General features: G+C 46.2%; 1 protein-coding gene across 2 annotated transcripts in view; it reads left to right on the top strand.

Annotated features, from left to right (window-relative positions):
• The window catches only part of BICDL1 (BICD family like cargo adaptor 1), a 157,273-nt gene that overhangs the window by 68,566 nt on the left and 65,829 nt on the right, over positions 1 to 22,878 (top strand). For both annotated transcript variants that reach the window (XR_010170472.1, XM_063913144.1), the window contains exon 4: positions 21,439 to 21,585. Coding sequence is in view for 1 of the 2 variants with exons in the window: in XM_063913144.1 (XP_063769214.1) it covers positions 21,439 to 21,585 (147 nt within the window). In the remaining variant the exon portion in view is untranslated. The remainder of the gene's footprint in view (positions 1 to 21,438; positions 21,586 to 22,878) is intronic.

Here is a 22,878-nt window from a genome sequence, read left to right as displayed (position 1 = left end):
ACGCTTCTTATCCGCAAACTTCTTGTACCTGAACGATGCCTTGAGCAGAGCTGATCGTACGCTCTTCCAGATATTGGCAAACTGATGCAAGGTGATATCCACTGCGGGGACAGAAGTTGCTGGAAGCGGTTGGAACTCAGGGACTTTAGGGTGGAATCCAAAGTTAGTGAAGAATGGTGTTGAAGCAGATGAAGAATGATACTGGTTGTTATGACAGAACTCGGCCCAGGGAAGTAATTGAACCCAGTCATCTTGAGAGGAGGACACATAGATGCGGAGGAAGGCCTCCAAGTCCTGATTCACCCTCTCGGTTTGACCATTGGTCTGAGGATGGTAAGCCGTGGAAAACTTTAGTTTGACTTGGAGGACTTGACATAAACTTCGCCAGAATTTGGCTGTGAATTGAACTCCTCGATCTGAGATAATTTCTTCAGGAAGACCGTGGAGTCGGAAGATCTCTTGTATGAATACTTGAGCCAACTTGGAAGCTGACGGAAGACCGGTGAGAGGAATGAAGTGTGCCATCTTGGTGAACCGGTCAACTACCACCCAGATGGTATTGAACTTGTTGCACATGGGTAAGTCTGTAATGAAATCCATCGACAAGTGGGTCCATGGTTGACGGGGAACGGATAGTGGAACCAGTTGCCCCGCAGGCGACTGGCGGGATACTTTATGTTGGGCACACTTTGGGCAAGATGCAATAAACTCCAAGACGTCCTTTTTCAGAGTTGGCCACCAATAGGACCTAGAGATAAACTCCAGGGTTTTTTGGATACCTGTATGTCCGGCAAAACGGGAAGCATGGGCCCAATGCATGAGCTTCTTCCTTAGCATCGGCTTCACAAAACTTTTCCCTGATGGGGGCGTAGAGTCCATCCCTACCGTGGAGAATGCCAACGGATTTATAATAGGATGCTTGTCTGAAGACTCTGACTCATTTTCTTGCTCCCATGAGCGGGAAAGGGCATCGGCCTTGCGATTCTGAGAGCCCGGACAGAACTGGAGTTTAAAGTCGAACCTGGAAAAGAAAAGTGCCCATCTGGCCTGACGAGGGTTGAGACATTGTGCACCCTTCAGGTATAAAAGGTTCTTGTGGTCTGTAAGTATGGTGATTGAATGAGAAGCTCCCTCCAACAGATACCTCCACTCTTCTAGAGCGAGCTTGATGGCTAGCAACTCCTGGTCGCCAATGGCATAGTTGCGCTCAGCTGGGGAGAACTTCCGGGAGAAGAAACTGCAAGGGTGTAAATGGCCATCTTTAGCCCTCTGAGATAACACCGCTCCTACTCCAACGGAGGAGGCATCCACCTCTAAGATGAAAGGAGAGTCGATGTCAGGCTGTTTCAGAACAGGCGCAGAGATGAACCTTTGTTTTAAAAGATGAAATGCTTGCATGGCTTCTTCAGACCACTTGGACGGGTTAGCACCCTTCTTGGTGAAAGCAGTAATAGGCGCCACAATGGTGGAAAAGTCTCGTATAAACTTTCGGTAATAGTTGGCGAACCCTAAGAACCTCTGGACCCCTTTGAGGGTTAAGGGTACCGGCCAATTTTGGATTGCTTGTAGTTTCTCAGGATCCATCTCTAGTCTGGAACCGGACACAATGTACCCTAGAAACGGAATGGACTTGACTTCAAAGACGCATTTTTCTAATTTGCAATAGAGATGATTGACACGGAGACGGGACAGAACCTCTTTAACCCAAAAACGATGTTCCTCTAAATCGTTGGCAAAAATGAGGATATCGTCTAGATAGACCACGACATGACGGTATAGAATATCTCTGAAGATCTCATTGACAAAATGCTGGAAGACAGCTGGAGCATTGCTCAATCCGAAGGGCATGACGAGGTACTCATAATGTCCGTCACGGGTGTTAAAGGCGGTCTTCCACTCGTCACCCTCACGGATCCGGATGAGATTGTATGCACCTCGCAAGTCCAGCTTTGTAAAGATGGTAGCTCCGCTAACTCTGTCAAAGAGCTCAGTAATCAGGGGTAAAGGATAACGGTTCTTGATGGTAATGTCGTTCAAACCTCTGTAGTCGATGCACGGCCGCAGACCACCATCTTTCTTTTTTACAAAAAAGAAGCCTGCGCCGGCTGGAGAAGAAGAAGGTCGAATGAACCCCTTTGCTAGGTTCTCTTTAATATATTCCTCCATAGAATGCGTCTCAGGCAGAGACAACGGATAAGTTCGGCCTCGAGGTGGAACCTTCCCTGGAACGAGATCAATCGGACAGTCCCATTCTCTATGAGGAGGAAGGATATCAGCAGAAGCTTTACTGAACACATCCGTGAAATCTTGATATGGAGGAGGTGGAACATCAGACGACCTGGGGGAGGAAGAACAGACAGGCAATACTTTAAACAAACATGTCTCAGCACAGGAGGAACCCCATGCCAGGATTTGCGTAGTCGTCCAATCAATTGTAGGATTGTGAAGACGGAGCCATGGAAGGCCCAGGACCACAGGATGTGTGGCTCTTGGAATCACTAAAAAAGAAATAAGTTCGGAATGAAGAACTCCCACTCTCAGACGAACTGGTAGAGTCCTTAAAGAAATAACTGCATCAAAAATTTTGCTGCCATCCACGGCAGTTAAAGAAATGGACGAAGGAAGTCTCTCGGTGGGTAGGGACCACCGTTTAACATAGGCTTCGGTAATAAAGTTCCCAGCTGCTCCGGAATCAAGGAGGGCAATGACGTTCCGATAACGTTGAGCAACTTGAAGCGAGACTGGGAGATTACAATCTTGAGGAGATGGAGAGGAGATCATTACTCCTAGCCGGCCCTCTCCTTGGCGAGCTAGGATTTGGAGTTTCCCGGACGTTTGGGACAGGCATTAATGGTGTGAGACGGAGCTGCACAATAGAGACAGAGAAACTCGGAGAGACGTCTTCGGCGCTCAGCAGGAGTTAAACGGGAACGGCCAAGTTGCATGGACTCATCTTTAGATGGTGACAGTTGACGAGGAGGAGGAGCAGAAGATTTTGGAGCAGATGATCTTCCACGCTCAGTTGCTCTCTCTCTGAAACGTAAATCAACTTTCGTGCAGAGTGAGATTAGCTCATCTAACTTAGAAGGTAAGTCTCTGGTAGCTAACTCATCTTTAATACGCTCAGATAAGCCATGCCAGAATGCAGCATACAGGGCCTCGTCGTTCCATGCCAGTTCGGATGCCAGGATCTGGAACTGTATCAGATATTGTCCTACAGTACGTGACCCCTGGCGTAAACGGAGAATCTCGGATGAAGCTGAGGTTACCCGGCCTGGCTCGTCGAAGATGCGCCTGAATGTTGACACGAAGGCAGTGTAGGAAGATAGCAGGGTGTCGGACCTCTCCCATAACGGTGATGCCCAATCAAGGGCTGAGCCACTGAGAAGAGAAATAATGTAGGCAATTTTTGTACGGTCACTGGGAAAATTGCCAGGTTGTAGCTCAAACTGAATCTCACACTGGTTGAGAAATCCCCTGCAGAATCTTGGAGATCCGTCAAATTTTGCTGGCGTTGGAAGATGAAGACGTGGAGCAGAAATGGGTAAGGTGGGTGGGGTTATAGCTGGAGTCACTGTGGTTGACGCACCAGACGCGCCTGATCCACGGAGAGTTGTCTGAATCCCATCCAGCCGAGTAGAGAGATCCTGGAGACAGCGGATGATGTGGCCCTGTGCAGCCTCCTGATGTTCTAGTCGGGCTGCCAGTTCTTGCATCGGCCTGGCCGCTTGATCCTGGTCTCCGGCTGGATTCATTAGGTCAGTGCTTACTGTCACAACTGAGGGCCTGAGCTGACGGGAGGCAGCCTCAGTTGTAGGGGCTGAGATGTACCGGAACCTGGGAGGTTGTATCAGACCCCTGGACATGTAAGTAACATGAATAATAACTGCCCGAAGGCGTGACCACGACAACTTGGATAAAAGTCAATGATGTTTATTATGACAACTCCGCAACACAGCAGCAGTAAAAGAAAACGTAAAAGTCAGCAAAGAATAAATACAGTTCCTGGGTACTACAGGATGGCAGGAGCCACAGGGCACTGGTAGTGTGAGATAGTTCTTATGATCTTCTAGATGGAAAGTCCTTACCAGGCCCGACTGTAGCAATGGAGATAACCCAGGATTGTGCCAGCTGGTGTTCCAGGAAAAGCTGGGTTGCTGAAGATAAAACAGCTGCTGTGGATACTGGCTGGAACCAGACTGTTGTTAGCACGGAGTGGATACTGGGTGGAACCAGTTAAATAATAAATGAACTTGGGAGCGATGAAATATGAACTGAAATGTAGAACTTGAGAGCGGAGAAATAATAATACCAGTGGAGAGTGGTAAAGTGTAGAAAGGACACCGGCCCTTTAAGGGAAGCTGTACTCTGCTGGAAGCTGAGCTGGAAGCAGGTAATGTTGTAGCTGGAAACAGATGAATCCACAATGGATTGGAGAGTCAGGCTACACCGCAGGTGGAATGCTGGTGCGGGTCTCTATGGTGGAAGTCTTGAGACAGGAGCTGGAACCTGGAAGACAATCACAGGAGAGAGACAAACAGGAACTAGGTTTGACAACCAAAGCACTGACGCCTTCCTTGCTCAGGCACAGTGTATTTATACCTGCAGCAAGGAAGGGATTGGCTAGGCAATTATGCAGATTATCAATACTGAGAACAGATTGGTGGAAATGATCAGCTGACAGAATCCAAGATGGCTGCGCCCATGCAGACACTTGGAGGGAAGTTTGGTTTGTAATCCATGTGGTAATGAAAACAGTAATGGCGGCGCCGGCCACCGGAGACAGGAGGCGCCAGGCTGACAGATGCACATCCAACCACGCGGACACAGCGGAGGCCGCGGCTGACGTAATCGCCACTCAGACACTCTGCATGCAGAAGTTCAGGGACGGCGGCGGAGGCCGCGGGAGACGCCATGCCAGGTGTAATATGGCGTTTACTGTGACAGCGTCCCAGAGTGACAGGAGAGGATACAGGAATGTACACATCAGGATAACAGATGGAATCCGGTCCTGGAGCGCTGAGCCAGCCTTAGGAGGCATCTGATGGGTAAGAAATGGCGTCCAGATACCCGGATCGTGACACTGAAGTCCAGAAGTTTGTCAAGGGAGTACTGCATATACAACCCCCTTTTGTGCCTCCAGGGGCACTGTGGGATCTCAACGTACTTCTGGGATTCCTCAAATCACATTGGTTTAAACCGCTCAAATCTGTGGATTTGAAATATCTCACATGGAAAGTGACCATGCTGTTGGCCCTGGCCTCGGCCAGGCGAGTGTCAGAATTGGCGGCTTTGTCTCACAAAAGCCCATATCTGATTGTCCATTCGGACAGGGCAGAGCTGCGGACTCGTCCCCAGTTTCTCCCTAAGGTGGTGTCAGTGTTTCACCTGAACCAGCTTATTGTGGTACCTGCGGCTACTAGGGACTTGGAGGACTCCAAGTTGCTGTGGCTGGTGTGAGTCTTACCCGGGATTCAAAATCCTTCCTTATTGTGTACGCTCGTCCGGGCACAGTATCCTAACTGAGGCTTGGAGGAGGGTCATAGGGGGAGGAGCCAGTGCACACCACCTGATCCTAAAGCTTTTATTTTTGTGCCCTGTCTCCTGCGGAGCCGCTAATCCCCATGGTCCTGACGGAGTCCCCAGCATCCACTACGGACTACGAGAAATAGAATTATCGGTAAGTAAATTCTTATTTTTATTATCACCAGTTATTTATATAGCGCATGCATATTCCACAAGTCTTTACAAAGAATATTTGCCCATTCAAATCAGTCCCTGCCCCAGTGGAGCTTACAATCTATATTGCCTTTAACGCACACACATTCACGCGGGATGCAGTCAATTTACCTACATATCTGGAGTGCATATCTGGTACTGTGGAGGCATATGTATCTGGTACTGTGGGGGCATGTGTATCTGGTACTGTGGGGGCATGTGTATCTGGTACTGTGGGGGCATGTGTATCTGGTACTGTGGGGGCATGTGTATCTGGCACTGTGGGGGCATGTGTATCTGGCACTGTGGGGGCATGTGTATCTGGCACTGTGGGGGCATGTGTATCTGGCACTGTGGGGCAATGTGTATCTGGCACTGTGGGGCAATGTGTATCTGGGGCAATGTGTATCTGGCACTGTGGGAGCATATATGGCACTACTGGGGGCATTTGTGCATCTGGTACCGAGGGGCATTTGTGCATCTGGTACCGTGGGGCATTTGTGCATCTAGCACTGTAGGAGCATATCTGGGACGGTGGGGGCGTATCTGGCACTGTGGGGGCATATGTGTATCTGGCACTATTGGGGTCATATGTGTATCTGGCTCCCCCTTATGTGTATCACGCCCCCATTTTCATTGGCCACGCCCCATGTGGCAATTGGTAAGACCAATTTTTTTGGCGCGCGCACACAGTACCTATAAGACATTTTTTCTATTTGCACCACTGGGAGGCAGCCATTTTGGGTGAGACAAAACAATCAAATCATTAATTCCCTATATTCACTGGAATGAACACCTGCCACAGAAGGATACACCCCTTACTGGCAATAGATACGCCCATAGGTGGAGCTAGACACACCCTTTGGGTGGAGCATGACACGCTGCATTCTGCTTACGCCTACAATCTCCCTGAAACTAGTTTTCAAAAGTAGGCAAGTATGCTTCTCCCCCTAAGGGGTATGTTTACTACAGGTCAATTTGAATTGATTTTAATTGATTTCAGATCAATTTAAAACAATCTCAATCGATGTTGAGCTTCCAGAGCTAAAACACATATTTACTAACATTTAAAAATGAATATAGAAAAATAATCTGTTAGTAAATGTGTGTTTTAGCCATGGAAGCTCAACATCATTTAAGATTGATTTTAATCGATCTAAAATCGATTCAAAATCAAGCTTTAGTACATATACCCCTAACTGCCTCTGAGTAGAGTATACAAGACACACTACACCCAAATAAAGGGGTATAGGCTGGTGGGCAAATTAGATATTGCACTGTGGTGTTTCTGTACAAAAATTTTTTTTTATGGGCTCTGTATAATAAAAATAATTGGATATTATGATTCCAGTAACTAGAAAATGTTGCTTTTAGTTTGATTATATTTAGTGCTCGATTCTGATGCTTCTCTTATTGTCACTTGTGGATCTGACTTAAACCACTTCACTCATCCTGGTATAAGTTGACACCTAGGTAAACATAATATCATAAAATTATGCTTTGTAACAAAAAAAAAAATCATACAATAAATTACATGGTTAATTAAGCAATAGGTAATATGTGTATTAAACGGGCTGCGTGATTTCAGTAGAGATGAGCGGGTTCGGTTCCTCGGAAACCGAACCCGCCCGAACTTCAGGTTTTTTTACACGGGTCCGAGCGACTCGGATCTTCCCGCCTTGCTCGGTTAACCCGAGCGCGCCCGAACGTCATCATCCTGCTGTCGGATTCTCGCGAGGCTCGGATTCTATCGCGAGACTCGGATTCTATATAAGGAGCCGCGCGTCGCCGCCATTTTCACACGTGCATTGAGATTGATAGGGAGAGGACGTGGCTGGCGTCCTCTCCGTTTATAGAGAGTGAGACTAGAGTAGAGAGAGACACAGTATTATTTACTTTAGTAATTTTGGGGAGCATTAGGAGGAGTACTACTACTTGCTGAAGTGATAGTGTGACTGTATATCTGACTTGTGGGGGAGACAGTGGGGAGCAGTTAGAGTCTGAGAGCAGGAGTACATATTTTAACGTACAGTGCACACTTTTGCTGGCACTCTGCTGCCAGAGTGCCACACTGCCATTGTGACCACACTGACCACCAGTATATATTGTGATTGTCTGCTTAGGAGTACTACTTGCAAGTTGCTGATAGTGTGACCAGTGACCTGACCACCAGTTTAATTAATCACCACCAGTTTAATATATATATATATATATATATATATATATATATATAATATATATATAATTGTATATGTATACCACCTACCCGTGTTTTTTTTTTTTCTTTCTTCTTGATACATACTACTATAGTAGCTTACTGTAGCAGTCTGCGGTGCTGCTGAGCTGACAGTGTCCAGCAGGTCCGTCATCAGTCATTACATAATAAATATATATACCTGTCCGGCTGCAGTACTAGTGATATTATATATATATATATATATATATATATATATATATTAATTTCATCTCATTATCATCCAGTCTATATTAGCAGCAGACACAGTACGGTAGTCCACGGCTGTAGCTACCTCTGTGTCGGCAGTAGCTGGTCCATCCATAATTGTATACCACCTACCCGTGTTTTTTTTTTTCTCTTTCTTCTTGATACATACTACTATAGTAGCTTACTGTAGCAGTCTGCGGTGCTGCTGAGCTGACAGTGTCCAGCAGGTCCGTCATCAGTCATTACATAATAAATATATATACCTGTCCGGCTGCAGTACTAGTGATATTATATATATATATATATTAATTTCATCTCATTATCATCCAGTCTATATTAGCAGCAGACACAGTACGGTAGTCCACGGCTGTAGCTACCTCTGTGTCGGCAGTCGCTGGTCCATCCATAATTGTATACCACCTACCCGTGGTTTTTTTTTTTCTCTTTCTTCTTGATACATACTACTATAGTAGCTTACTGTAGCAGTCTGCGGTGCTGCTGAGCTGACAGTGTCCAGCAGGTCCGTCATCAGTCATTACATAATAAATATATATACCTGTCCGGCTGCAGTACTAGTGATATTATATATATATATATATATATATATATATATATTAATTTCATCTCATTATCATCAAGTCTATATTAGCAGCAGACACAGTACGGTAGTCCACGGCTGTAGCTACCTCTGTGTCGGCAGTCGCTGGTCCATCCATAATTGTATACCACCTACCCGTGGTTTTTTCTTCTCTTTCTTCTTGATACATACTACTATAGTAGCTTACTGTAGCAGTTTGCGGTGCTGCTGAGCTGACAGTGTCCAGCAGGTCCGTCATCAGTCATTACATAATAAATATATATACCTGTCCGGCTGCAGTAATAGTGATATTATATATATATATATATTAATTTCATCTCATTATCATCCAGTCTATATTAGCAGCAGACACAGTACGGTAGTCCACGGCTGTAGCTACCTCTGTGTCGGCAGTCGCTGGTCCATCCATAATTGTATACCACCTACCCGTGGTTTTTTTTTTCTCTTTCTTCTTGATACATACTACTATAGTAGCTTACTGTAGCAGTCTGCGGTGCTGCTGAGCTGACAGTGTCCAGCAGGTCCGTCATCAGTCATTACATAATAAATATATATACCTGTCCGGCTGCAGTACTAGTGATATTATTTATATATATATATATATATATATATATATATATATATTAATTTCATCTCATTATCATCCAGTCTATATTAGCAGCAGACACAGTACGGTAGTCCACGGCTGTAGCTACCTCTGTGTCGGCAGTCGCTGGTCCATCCATAATTGTATACCACCTACCCGTGGTTTTTTTTTTTCTCTTTCTTCTTGATACATACTACTATAGTAGCTTACTGTAGCAGTCTGCGGTGCTGCTGAGCTGACAGTGTCCAGCAGGTCCGTCATCAGTCATTACATAATAAATATATATACCTGTCCGGCTGCAGTACTAGTGATATATATATATATATATTATTTCATCTCATTATCATCCAGTCTATATTAGCAGCAGACACAGTACGGTAGTCCACGGCTGTAGCTACCTCTGTGTCGGCAGTCGCTCGTCCATCCATAAGTATACTAGTATCCATCCATCTCCATTGTTTACCTGAGGTGCCTTTTAGTTGTGCCTATTAAAATATGGAGAACAAAAATGTTGAGGTTCCAAAATTAGGGAAAGATCAAGATCCACTTCCACCTCGTGCTGAAGCTGCTGCCACTAGTCATGGCCGAGACGATGAAATGCCAGCAACGTCGTCTGCCAAGGCCGATGCCCAATGTCATAGTACAGAGCATGTAAAATCCAAAACACCAAATATCAGTAAAAAAAGGACTCCAAAATCTAAAATAAAATTGTCGGAGGAGAAGCGTAAACTTGCCAATATGCCATTTACCACACGGAGTGGCAAGGAACGGCTGAGGCCCTGGCCTATGTTCATGGCTAGTGGTTCAGCTTCACATGAGGATGGAAGCACTCAGCCTCTCGCTAGAAAAATGAAAAGACTCAAGCTGGCAAAAGCACCGCAAAGAACTGTGCGTTCTTCGAAATCCCAAATCCACAAGGAGAGTCCAATTGTGTCGGTTGCGATGCCTGACCTTCCCAACACTGGACGTGAAGAGCATGCGCCTTCCACCATTTGCACGCCCCCTGCAAGTGCTGGAAGGAGCACCCGCAGTCCAGTTCCTGATAGTCAGATTGAAGATGTCAGTGTTGAAGTACACCAGGATGAGGAGGATATGGGTGTTGCTGGCGCTGGGGAGGAAATTGACAAGGAGGATTCTGATGGTGAGGTGGTTTGTTTAAGTCAGGCACCCGGGGAGACACCTGTTGTCCGTGGGAGGAATAGGGCCGTTGACATGCCTGGTGAAAATACCAAAAAAATCAGCTCTTCGGTGTGGAAGTATTTCAACAGAAATGCGGACAACATTTGTCAAGCCGTGTGTTGCCTTTGTCAAGCTGTAATAAGTAGGGGTAAGGACGTTAACCACCTCGGAACATCCTCCCTTATACGTCACCTGCAGCGCATTCATAATAAGTCAGTGACAAGTTCAAAAACTTTGGGCGACAGCGGAAGCAGTCCACTGACCAGTAAATCCCTTCCTCTTGTAACCAAGCTCACGCAAACCACCCCACCAACTCCCTCAGTGTCAATTTCCTCCTTCCCCAGGAATGCCAATAGTCCTGCAGGCCATGTCACTGGCAATTCTGACGAGTCCTCTCCTGCCTGGGATTCCTCCGATGCATCCTTGCGTGTAACGCCTACTGCTGCTGGCGCTGCTGTTGTTGCTGCTGGGAGTCGATGGTCATCCCAGAGGGGAAGTCGTAAGCCCACTTTTACTACTTCCACCAAGCAATTGACTGTCCAACAGTCCTTTGCGAGGAAGATGAAATATCACAGCAGTCATCCTGTTGCAAAGCGGATAACTGAGGCCTTGACAACTATGTTGGTGTTAGACGTGCGTCCGGTATCCGCCGTTAGTTCACAGGGAACTAGACAATTTCTTGAGGTAGTGTGCCCCCGTTACCAAATACCATCTAGGTTCCACTTCTCTAGGCAGGCGATACCGAGAATGTACACGGACGTCAGAAAAAGACTCACCAGTGTCCTAAAAAATGCAGTTGTACCCAATGTCCACTTAACCACGGAGATGTGGACAAGTGGAGCAGGGCAGGGTCAGGACTATATGACTGTGACAGCCCACTGGGTAGATGTATGGACTCCCGCCACAAGAACAGCAGCGGCGGCACCAGTAGCAGCATCTCGCAAACGCCAACTCTTTCCTAGGCAGGCTACGCTTTGTATCACCGGTTTCCAGAATACGCACACAGCTGAAAACCTCTTACGGCAACTGAGGAAGATCATCGCGGAATGGCTTACCCCAATTGGACTCTCCTGTGGATTTGTGGCATCGGACAACGCCAGCAATATTGTGTGTGCATTAAATATGGGCAAATTCCAGCACGTCCCATGTTTTGCACATACCTTGAATTTGGTGGTGCAGAATTTTTTTAAAAACGACAGGGGCGTGCAAGAGATGCTGTCGGTGGCCAGAAGAATTGCGGGACACTTTCGGCGTACAGGCACCACGTACAGAAGACTGGAGCACCACCAAAAACGCCTGAACCTGCCCTGCCATCATCTGAAGCAAGAAGTGGTAACGAGGTGGAATTCAACCCTCTATATGCTTCAGAGGTTGGAGGAGCAGCAAAAGGCCATTCAAGCCTATACAATTGAGCACGATATAGGAGGTGGAATGTACCTGTCTCAAGCGCAGTGGAGAATGATTTCAACGTTGTGCAAGGTTCTGCAACCTTTTGAACTTGCCACACGTGAAGTCAGTTCAGACACTGCCAGCCTGAGTCAGGTCATTCCCCTCATCAGGCTTTTGCAGAAGAAGCTGGAGGCATTGAAGGAGGAGCTAAAAGGGAGCGATTCCGCTAGGCATGTGGGACTTGTGGATGGAGCCCTTAATTCGCCTAACAAGGATTCACGGGTGGTCAATCTGTTGAAATCAGAGCACTACATTTTGGCCACCGTGCTCGATCCTAGATTTAAAACCTACCTTGGATCTCTCTTTCCGGCAGACACAAGTCTGCTGGGGTTCAAAGACCTGCTGGTGACAAAATTGTCAAGTCAAGCGGAACGCGACCTGTCAACATCTCCTCCTTCACATTCTCCCGCAACTGGGGGTGCGAGGAAAAGGCTCAGAATTCCGAGCCCACCCGCTGGCGATGATGCAGGGCAGTCTGGAGCGACTGCTGATGCTGACATCTGGTCCGGACTGAAGGACCTGACAACGATTACGGACATGTCGTCTACTGTCACTGCATATGATTCTGTCAACATTGAAAGAATGGTGGAAGATTATATGAGTGACCGCATCCAAGTAGGCACGTCAGACAGTCCGTACTTATACTGGCAGGAAAAAGAGGCAATTTGGAGGCCCTTGCACAAACTGGCTTTATTCTACCTAAGTTGCCCTCCCACAAGTGTGTACTCCGAAAGAGTGTTTAGTGCCGCCGCTCACCTTGTCAGCAATCGGCGTACGAGGTTACTTCCAGAAAATGTGGAGAAGATGATGTTCATTAAAATGAATTATAATCAATTCCTCCGTGGAGACATTGACCAGCAGCAATTGCCTCCACAAAGTACACAGGGAGCTGAGATGGTGGATTCCAGTGGGGACGAATTGATAATCTGTGAGGTGATATATCGGAGGATGATGATGAGGTGGACATCTTGCCTCTGTAGAGCCAGTTTGTGCAAGGAGAGATTAATTGCTTCTTTTTCGGTGGGGGTCCAAACCAACCCGTCATTTCAGTCACAGTCGTGTGGCAGACCCTGTCACTGAAATGATGGGTTGGTTAAAGTGTGCATGTCCTGTTTATACAACATAAGGGTGGGTGGGAGGGCCCAAGGACAATTCCATCTTGCACCTCTTTTTTCTTTCATTTTTATTTGCGTCATGTGCTGTTTGGGGAGTGTTTTTTGGAAGGGCCATCCTGCGTGACACTGCAGTGCCACTCCTAGATGGGCCAGGTGTTTGTGTCGGCCACTAGGGTCGCTTATCTTACTCACACAGCTACCTCATTGCGCCTCTTTTTTTCTTCTTTGCGTCATGTGCTGTTTGGGGAGTGTTTTTTGGAAGGGCCATCCTGCGTGACACTGCAGTGCCACTACTAGATGGGCCAGGTGTTTGTGTCGGCCACTAGGGTCGCTTATCTTACTCACACAGCTACCTCATTGCGCCTCTTTTTTTCTTCTTTGCGTCATGTGCTGTTTGGGGAGTGTTTTTTGGAAGGGCCATCCTGCGTGACACTGCAGTGCCACTCCTAGATGGGCCAGGTGTTTGTGTCGGTCACTAGGGTCGCTTATCTTACTCACACAGCTACCTCATTGCGCCTCTTTTTTTCTTCTTTGCGTCATGTGCTGTTTGGGGAGTGTTTTTTGGAAGGGCCATCCTGCGTGACACTGCAGTGCCACTCCTAGATGGGCCAGGTGTTTGTGTCGGCCACTAGGGTCGCTTATCTTACTCACACAGCTACCTCATTGCGCCTCTTTTTTTCTTCTTTGCGTCGTGCTGTTTGGGGAGTGTTTTTTGGAAGGGCCATCCTGCGTGACACTGCAGTGCCACTCCTAGATGGGCCAGGTGTTTGTGTCGGCCACTAGGGTCGCTTAGCTTACTCACACAGCTACCTCATTGCGCCTCTTTTTTTCTTCTTTGCGTCATGTGCTGTTTGGGGAGTGTTTTTTGGAAGGGCCATCCTGCGTGACACTGCAGTGCCACTCCTAGATGGGCCAGGTGTTTGTGTCGGCCACTAGGGTCGCTTAGCTTAGTCATCCAGCGACCTCGGTGCAAATTTTAGGACTAAAAATAATATTGTGAGGTGTGAGGTGTTCAGAATAGACTGAAAATGAGTGGAAATTATGGTTTTTGAGGTTAATAATACTTTGGGATCAAAATTATCCCCAAATTCTATGATTTAAGCTGTTTTTTAGTGTTTTTTGAAAAAAACACCCGAATCCAAAACACACCCGAATCCGACAAAAAAAATTCGGTGAGGTTTTGCCAAAACGCGGTCGAACCCAAAACACGGCCGCGGAACCGAACCCAAAACCAAAACACAAAACCCGAAAAATTTCAAGTGCACATCTCTAGATTTCAGACTGTACTGTCCCTGTATGTACTCCACACCCCCATGTAGCAAATCGGAAGATAGGCTGCTACCAGGAGCACAGTCTGTCCTGACCTGTTCAAACAGAGGGGGTAATTCAGAATTGATCGCAGTAGAAAATTTGTTAGCGGTTGGGCATAACCATGGGGGGTCATTCCGAGTTGATCGCTCGCTAGCAACTTTTTGCTGGCTTGCGATCAAATAGTCGCCACCTATGGGGGAGTGTATTTTCCCTTTTGCAAGTGTGCGAACGCGTGTGCTGCCGAGAGGGCCGAAAACATTTTGTGCAGTTTCTAAGTAGCTCTAGACTTACTCAGTCCTTGCGATCATTTCATTTCAGTGTGTCTGGTCCAGATTTGACATCAGACACCCGCCCTGCACACGCCTGGACACGCCTGCGTTCTTCCAACCACTCCGGTCAGTTGACACCCATAAACGCCCTCTTCCTGTCAATCACCGTGCGTTCGGCTGTGCGAATGGATTCTTCGTTAAATCCATCGCTCAGCAACAAACCGCTTTGTACTTGTACGACGCACCTGCGCATTGCGGTGCATACGCATGCGCAGTTTAGCTGCGGTTGAGATGATCGCTGCACTGCGAAAAGTGGCTGGGCGTTCGCTGGGCGGGTGTATGACGTCAAATCCGGACACGAATAGGCTGAAGTGATCGTAAGCGCTGAGTAGGTTCAGAGATACTCTGAAACTGCACAAACTGATGACATCTCAATGCAGGATGCACATTTCATTATAAGTTAATGCATTCATCCTAAAATTGTCTGTCTTATGGTGGGTACACACTATGTGATAGGCTTCATGAGAAATCGCATAATGTTTCCCCTCCTCTCCCCGGCCACCGACATAGTGCATACACACTGTGCGATATCGCACAATGACGTCATGCCGCAGCAGTCCCAAACATGCAGCTTCTGACGATATAGTCAGATCGCGCTGATTGTAAGGCCGACAGCGGTGGTCGTTAACGACCCCCAGGAACGCTCATCGGGAATCGCTGGTAGCATACACACTGGATGATATTGTAAACAAGTGTGGTCATTCCGAGTTGATCGCTCGTTATTTTTTTTCGCAACGGAGCGATTAGTCGCTAATGCGCATGCGCAATGTCCGCAGTGCAAATGTGCCAAGTAAATTTGCTATTCAGTTAGGTATTTTACTCACTGCATTACGAGGTTTTTTCTTTGTTCTGGTGATCGTAGTGTGATTGACAGGAAGTGGGTGTTTCTGGGCAGAAATTGGCTGTTTTATGGGTGTGTGCGAAAAAACGCTGCCGTTTCTGGGAAAAACGCGGGAGTGGCTGGAGAAACGGGGGAGTGTCTGGGTGAACGCTGGGTGTGTTTGTGACGTCAAACCAGGAACGAAACTGACTGAACTGATCGCAGTGGCAGAGTAAGTCTCGAGCTACTCAGAAACTGCTAAGAACTGTCTATTCGCAAATCTGCTAATCTTTCGTTCGCAAATCTACTATGCTAAGATTCACTCCCAGTAGGCGGCGGTTTAGCTTGTGCAAAGCTGCTAAAAGCAGCTTGCGAGCGAACAACTCGGAATGAGTGCCAATATCGCTCAGGAGGGTAAAAATTTGCGATATTATTTACAATATTGCCTAGTGTGTGTGTATACACCTTTACAAGGAACAGTGCTGTGGCTCAGTCTACAGAAAGGTGAACAGATATATTGGTAGCGCCGTTGTTTAGTCATGAGTGAGTATATTGATTTTATATTATAATAATGTGCAATAGGAAAGTACAGTGATTGTTACATTTTTGAAAGGGACCCTTTTGTGGGTTAATTATGAAATATTTGAATCACTGCCTAAAGTAATATCTTTTTTTTTTTTTTAATATTATTATTATTATAAATGTCTCAATGGAGCCTCATTTATATTTTCAGTAGGTCAGAAGAGCAGGGATGTGCAGTGAGGTAAATGGCTGTGGGGGCACTGGCTAGTACCAGAGCTAAAGTTACACACAAGGGTTCATGTGGGCATTATACACATGTGCAGCAGTTTATACTGCTGGAAATGTTATGAGTTTTGATCAGAGATGTGCAGACAAGGCACAGATGTGTCCTCTTACATTAGGGTAGCGCGTAGCATTGAGCTACTTTTGTTGCATGTTTTTCCGCAAAAATGCATCTTAGTCGCAAAATAATGTAATAGGACACACAAGCAGATCCTGCTGATTAAAATTATATGCAGCATGCCTATATTCTGTGTGTGACTGGGCCTGTATTTGTATACAAAATGCTATGCTACAGTGTTTCCTTGAAAACACTGTAAAGTGGCATTTCAGATGCAGATACAGACACAATTACACACAGAATATAGACATGCTGCATATCATTTTAATCAGCAGGATCTGCTTGTGCGTCCTATTTACATTACTTTGCGAATAAGATGCATTTTTGCGGAAAAACAAGCAAAAAAAAGTGACTGCAGCAAGAATGTAAGAGGACACATCTGTAGGCAGGGGAGTCACTGCCTCACCTGTCATAGGCTTTTTACTTCAGCATATTGACTATAAAAAAAGATTAGAGTAATACAGTGCAGCTTTTTATAGTATATTCTTTGTATTTTTCATATACTTTATATAGTCAAAACTCTGGTGAATACTGGAGTATGACAGGAAAAGCTCTGTCTTAATGCTCCAGGGAAATTCCCCCAAAAAATAGAAACAGCCAAAAAATACAGGAGTACTTGGAATATGCTAGACAATGTAGCACACGTGACACAACACGTCATGATACTGTCTGACAGTGCCTGAACCGGAGAGACCCAGTGTGCACCACTGGAGAGCAGTAGAGTATGAAAGGACTGAAGGGAGAAACTGGACAGATTGCGAGACACTGTAATATGAAGAGGGCAGGTAAATTACCTACAGGTGGGGGAGGGAGGTGGCACAAATATTGCAAACTCTACTGATGGAGCGGAGGAGGCACATTGCAAACTACACTGATGGTGGGGAGGAAGCACATTGGATACTACACTGATGAAGGGAAGGGGGCACATTGTACACTACACTGATGAAGGGAAGGGGGCACATTGTACACTACACTGATGAAGGGAAGGGGGCACATTGTACACTACACTGATGGAGGGGAGGAGGCACATTGTACACTACACTGATGGTGGGGAGAAGGCACATTGCACACTACACTGATGGTGGGGAGCTGGTACATTGCACACTACACTGATGGTGGGGAGGAGGCACATTGCACACTACACTGATGGTGGGGAGCTGGTACATTGCACACTACACTGATGGTGGGGAGGAGGCACATTGCACACTACACCGATGGTGGGGAGCTGGTACATTGCACACTACACTGATGGTGGGGAGGAGGCACATTGCACACTACACTGATGGTGGGGAGCTGGTACATTGCACACTACACTGATGGTGGGGAGGAGGCACATTGCACACTACACTGATGGAGCAGAGCTGGTACATTGCACACTACACTGATGGTGGGGAGGGGGCACATTGTACACTACACTGATGGTGGGGAGCTGGTACATTGCACACTACACTGATGGTGGGGAGGAGGCACATTGCACACTACACTGATGGAGCAGAGCTGGTACATTGCACACTACACTGATGGTGGGGAGGACACTGATGAAGCAGAGGAGCTACATTGCACACTATACTGATGGAGGAGAGGGGGTACATTATACACCACACTGATGGAGGGTAGGGGGCACATTACACACTACACTGATGGGGAAGGGATTGGGCACATTATACACTATACCCTTTGGAATGGGGGGGGGGGGCACATTGCACACTATACACACTCTACTAATGGGGAAGCACATTGCACACTTTAAGGGGAGGGGAGTGGCACATTGCAGGCTATACTGGTGGGGAGAGCATATTACAAGCCCTTTCACACATGCACTATGTAACATTGAAGACATGCTGGATATTGTAGAACTACATGCATCCGCTGTAATATACATTCAGGAACAGCACAGATAGATTACCCAAAATATTTAGCTTAGGTGGTGCAATATATGTCCCACTGCCAGAAGTGACAACTGTTGGCCTACTAAAATAGGAAGGGGGGGGGGGGGGGGGGGGAGGGGGTACTCTGGTGTTCTCACTCACCTGGGGCACTAAGAAATCTATTTACAGCTCTGGCAATGGACTGGCTCTGGCAAGTGGCTGGCACAGCTATCATCAAACTAAGCAGTAGTATACTAATGAGACCCATAGAGGGTAGTTCATGTAGCTGCTGTCTTTTTCACCCAAATCTAACTCTCTCTGCACATGTTATATCTGCCACCCCTGCAGTGCACATGGTTTTGCCCATTTGCTAACAAATTTGCTGCTGCGATCAGATCTAAATTAGGCCCTTTGTACGCGCCTTGGACGTGCGTCTGTACGGGAGGAGTGGCCGTGTTTCAATCACTCTCGGGGTGTGCCTGCACATGCACATGGCATCTGCTTAGTATTCACTGTTGGTTGAGTGCTCCTTTAATGTCGTCCACCCAGCAGGACAGTGTTCCCTGTGGGAGGGCAGCAGGACAGTGTGGCCTTTGTGTGGGACAGCAGGACCGTGCCCAAGAAGCAGGACTGTTGTGCCAAAAGCAGGATGGTTGGGAGAGACACAGTATTGGTGCAGTCGTGCCAAACATCCCTTCTCAGCACGCCAGGTCCCTTACGACTCGACTGGCGCTTTTTTTTTTATTTTTTATTTGTGTCTTTATCATGCTTCTTCTGCTCGAATGTGAATCTTGAGGCTAGATGTATGAGGGTACATCTGTATGCTTTTGTTTATGACTGTATTACATCTGTATGTAATTTCATATTTTTTGTGAATCTTGTGATTCTTTTATAAAGCTAAATATTGCTTGAACATGACAACCATGTGATGAGTGTCGATCAATGAATTGACAGTGTTATGGTCAACAGTCATTGGGGGCGATTCAAATGTTTGAAAAGTCGATTGGGCGTCTGTTTTTTTCCTATTAGATAGGAAAAAACAGACTCCCAACTGACTTTTCAAACATTTGAATCTCCCCCAATATGTCCACACCAAATGGTCAACATGCATTAGGTCAACAGATGAAAGATCGACAGTTCTTAAGGTCGACTGGTACAAAATAGTGACAGGTTCAAAAGGTCGACATGACAATGCTCGACTCACAAATGATCGATACATGTTTTGTTGCCCAAATGATCGATACATGTTTTGTCGCCCAAATCTTGAATATTTCATGTTATGTGACCAACTTCACTATAAAAGTGGCTCGCTCTGCTCCACTTTGCTTGCCACAGGTTACTATTCCCAATAGATGTCCACATGGATAGTAAATCAAGCAAATGTTGAGAATACATGAAAAATTCAAAAACAAGTGTTGCCTATTGTCGGGCGGTGGTAGCAATATTAACACAGGGGGCAGGGGGGGGCACTGTGAAGGGCACCTGCTTCCTACCATACTTGAACAGGAAGCAGGTCCCGCATCCTCAGCCAGTGCCATCTTCCCAGTGATATTTGGGAAGATGACGCTGGCCACTAAATAACAAAGACTTTGGCACAGTGCCAGAGTCTTTGCTTTCTATGAGTGGCGCCATATTCCTGAAGAGATCATAGGGAAGATGGTGGTGCAGCCGCTGGCAACAGCACAAATATACCTGGGGTGGGGGGGTGGACCCGGGCCCCCTCCGGCCCCTCCAGGTGCCCGGGCCGAAGTAATTTGTACTTAGGCACACAGGGCCCAAACCTACACACACGTACACCAGCCACGAACTTCCAATCCACTCTATCAAAGGCTTTTTCAGCACTTGTTGATAGCAAGATCGTGGGAGTCATGGAAGCCATAAGTCAAAATATTAAATCTATCGATCATTCCCATCTGGGAAGGAAACCCACCTGATCATATGTATTAAAGTGGGCAATAAAGGCTACAGGAGATTTGCTAATAATTTTACATACCATTATAAGTCCACATCAAGTAAGGACTTTGGCCGATATCTTGAGCTGAAGGTCGGGTCCTTGCCCACCCAGGGAGAACAGTGATTTGAGCTTCAAATATTTGGGTACATTTTCCAGGTCGCTTCTCACTGAGGGGCAGATTTATTAAGCCTGGTGAAGTGATAAAGTAGAAGGTGATAACGCAGCAGCCAATCAGCTCCTAACTTCCATGTTACAGGCTGGGTTTGAAAAATGACAGGAGCTGACTGGCTGGTGCGTTATCACCTTCCACTTTATCACTTCACCAGGCTTAATAAATCTGCCCCTGAATGCCTGGAGTAATTTGGAACAGTTTATTGTAAGAAATTGTTAACCTGCGCCTGTGCTTCTGCCCACTGGATTGGATTTGATTGCCTCCTTCAACTGGTATGCAGTTGTTAAGTCAACCAAACTTAGGCTGACAGTCAATAGGTTGACCACTATTAGTCGATATGCATTAGGTCAACATGGTTCAAAGGACGACACTGACAAAATGTCGACATGCGTTTTTCAAATTTTTTTCATTTGTGGAATTTTTTCATACTTTACGATCCACGTGGTCTACAATTGTGAATAGTAACCTGCCCAAAGCATGGCGAGCACAGCAAGGGGACATGGTGCACTAATTGGGGTTCCTGCTGATTTTACGAAGTAACCGACACCAAGAAAAGTAAAAAAAACCTCATGTTGAATTTTGTCCGTGCACAAAAGCAGGGAAAATCCGCAATGTGAAAGGATGCCCTTTTTTTCACAGACGGGTGTAAAAGGTTTTGATTTGACTTCTCTTAAAACTAAATAGGGTGTCTGAAGTCAAAGTGAAGAGTTAACCAAGAGTTTAAGTTTACCTTGTGCGTTATCTCCTGACATTCCTCAACACTCCCACACTGCTCACTTGTTTCTGGTCCCTGGTTCCAAGGCAGCTCACATTCTTTTTTGCTCTACCTCCCCCTTCTATGTAGGCATCTCACAGATTCCAGAAACATTAGTTTGTACAATTCTGATCAGGATACGTTTGGAGGCACAGGCAGTGTGCAGTGTTTTCTATCTCTCTGTCTTGTTTACCAGACTCCCATCATTGTTGGTTTTCAGATAAAGATGCTTTCTGATCGGAAACGGGAACTGGAGCAGCAGCTGAACACTATAATGGAAGAAAATGATCAGCTTCAGGGAATTGTGGAAGAACTGCACGACCGAGAGTTAACCCTAAGCCAGCAAAGTTGTGCCAAGGAGCTCCAGGTACATTCTGAGTCCAATAACCAACTTCTAGATATAACAAAGTACAAGATTGGTTAAAAAATATTATATATATAAAAATAATTAAAAACGTTATATATATATATATATATATACATGTATGTATGTGTGTGTATGTATGTATATGTATATATATATATATATATATTATATACGTTCAGCATCCCTGATGTTGGGATCCTGGCAGCCGTAATACTGACACCGGAATCCCGACAGCCATCAGAACACCGACGACGGAATCCCGGCAGTCAGTATCCCGAAAGTAAGTATTAACGGCCGCTTTAGGGGGGGTTAGGGTTAGGCTGCGGGGTGTGGAAAGGGGTTAGTAAAGGTTAGGCACCACCCGGGCAGTGTTAGGGTTAGGCACTAAGGGGGGAGAGTTAGGATTAGGCTGTGGAAAAGGAGGGGGGGGGGGGGGGTGTTAGATTTAGGAACCACCATAGGAGAGGTTAGGGTTAGGCACCAATAGGGGAGGTTAGGGTTAGGCTGCGGACAGGGAGAGTTAGGGGGTAGGTGAGGGAGGTTACGGTACCTAACACACCCCTGTCAGCATTGCCGCGATCGGGATGCCGGCGTCAGGATACTGACCATCGGCATCCCATCCACGGGTTTTTATGCTGAATATATATATACATATATATATACAAATATATATATAGTGTGTGTATGTGTGTGTGTGTGTGTGTGTGTGTATATATATATATATATATATATATATATATATATATTTAATTAAACTCGCAGTATGGTAGGAGTAGTTGCATCTTCATAAACCCACATATATATAAGATAAATCACAGAGTATGTTTAGATAGTGAAAAAAATCAGTAAAACAGTTTATATATTTATAGTATGTTTATTTCAAAATAGAGTGACACATTTACAAAGTGGTGACATAATGCAATAGACATTGGGCCTAATTCAGGGTTTTTTTGCACTGCTGCGAGCAGATAGTCGCCACCCATAGGAGAATGTATTTTTGCTTTGCAAGTGTGCGATCACATGTGCAGCCAGAAGGTACAAAAAATATTTGTACACTTTCTGAGTTGCCCAGAACTTACTCAGCCCTTGCAATCACTTCAGCCTGTCCGGTCCCAGAATTGACGTCAGACACCCGCCCTGCAAACGCTTGGACACGCCTGCGTTTTTAACTCCCAGAAAATGGTCAGTTGACACCCACAAACGCCTCTTGTTAATCTCCTTGCGATTGGCTGTGCGAATGGATTCTTCGTTAAACCCATCGCACAGCAACGATCCGCTTTGTACCCGTGCGAC

The sequence above is a fragment of the Pseudophryne corroboree genome, chromosome 1 (genome assembly GCF_028390025.1).
Source record: "Pseudophryne corroboree isolate aPseCor3 chromosome 1, aPseCor3.hap2, whole genome shotgun sequence".
Taxonomy (NCBI): Eukaryota; Metazoa; Chordata; class Amphibia; order Anura; family Myobatrachidae; genus Pseudophryne; species Pseudophryne corroboree.
This window is presented reverse-complemented; position numbering and strand designations above follow the sequence as displayed.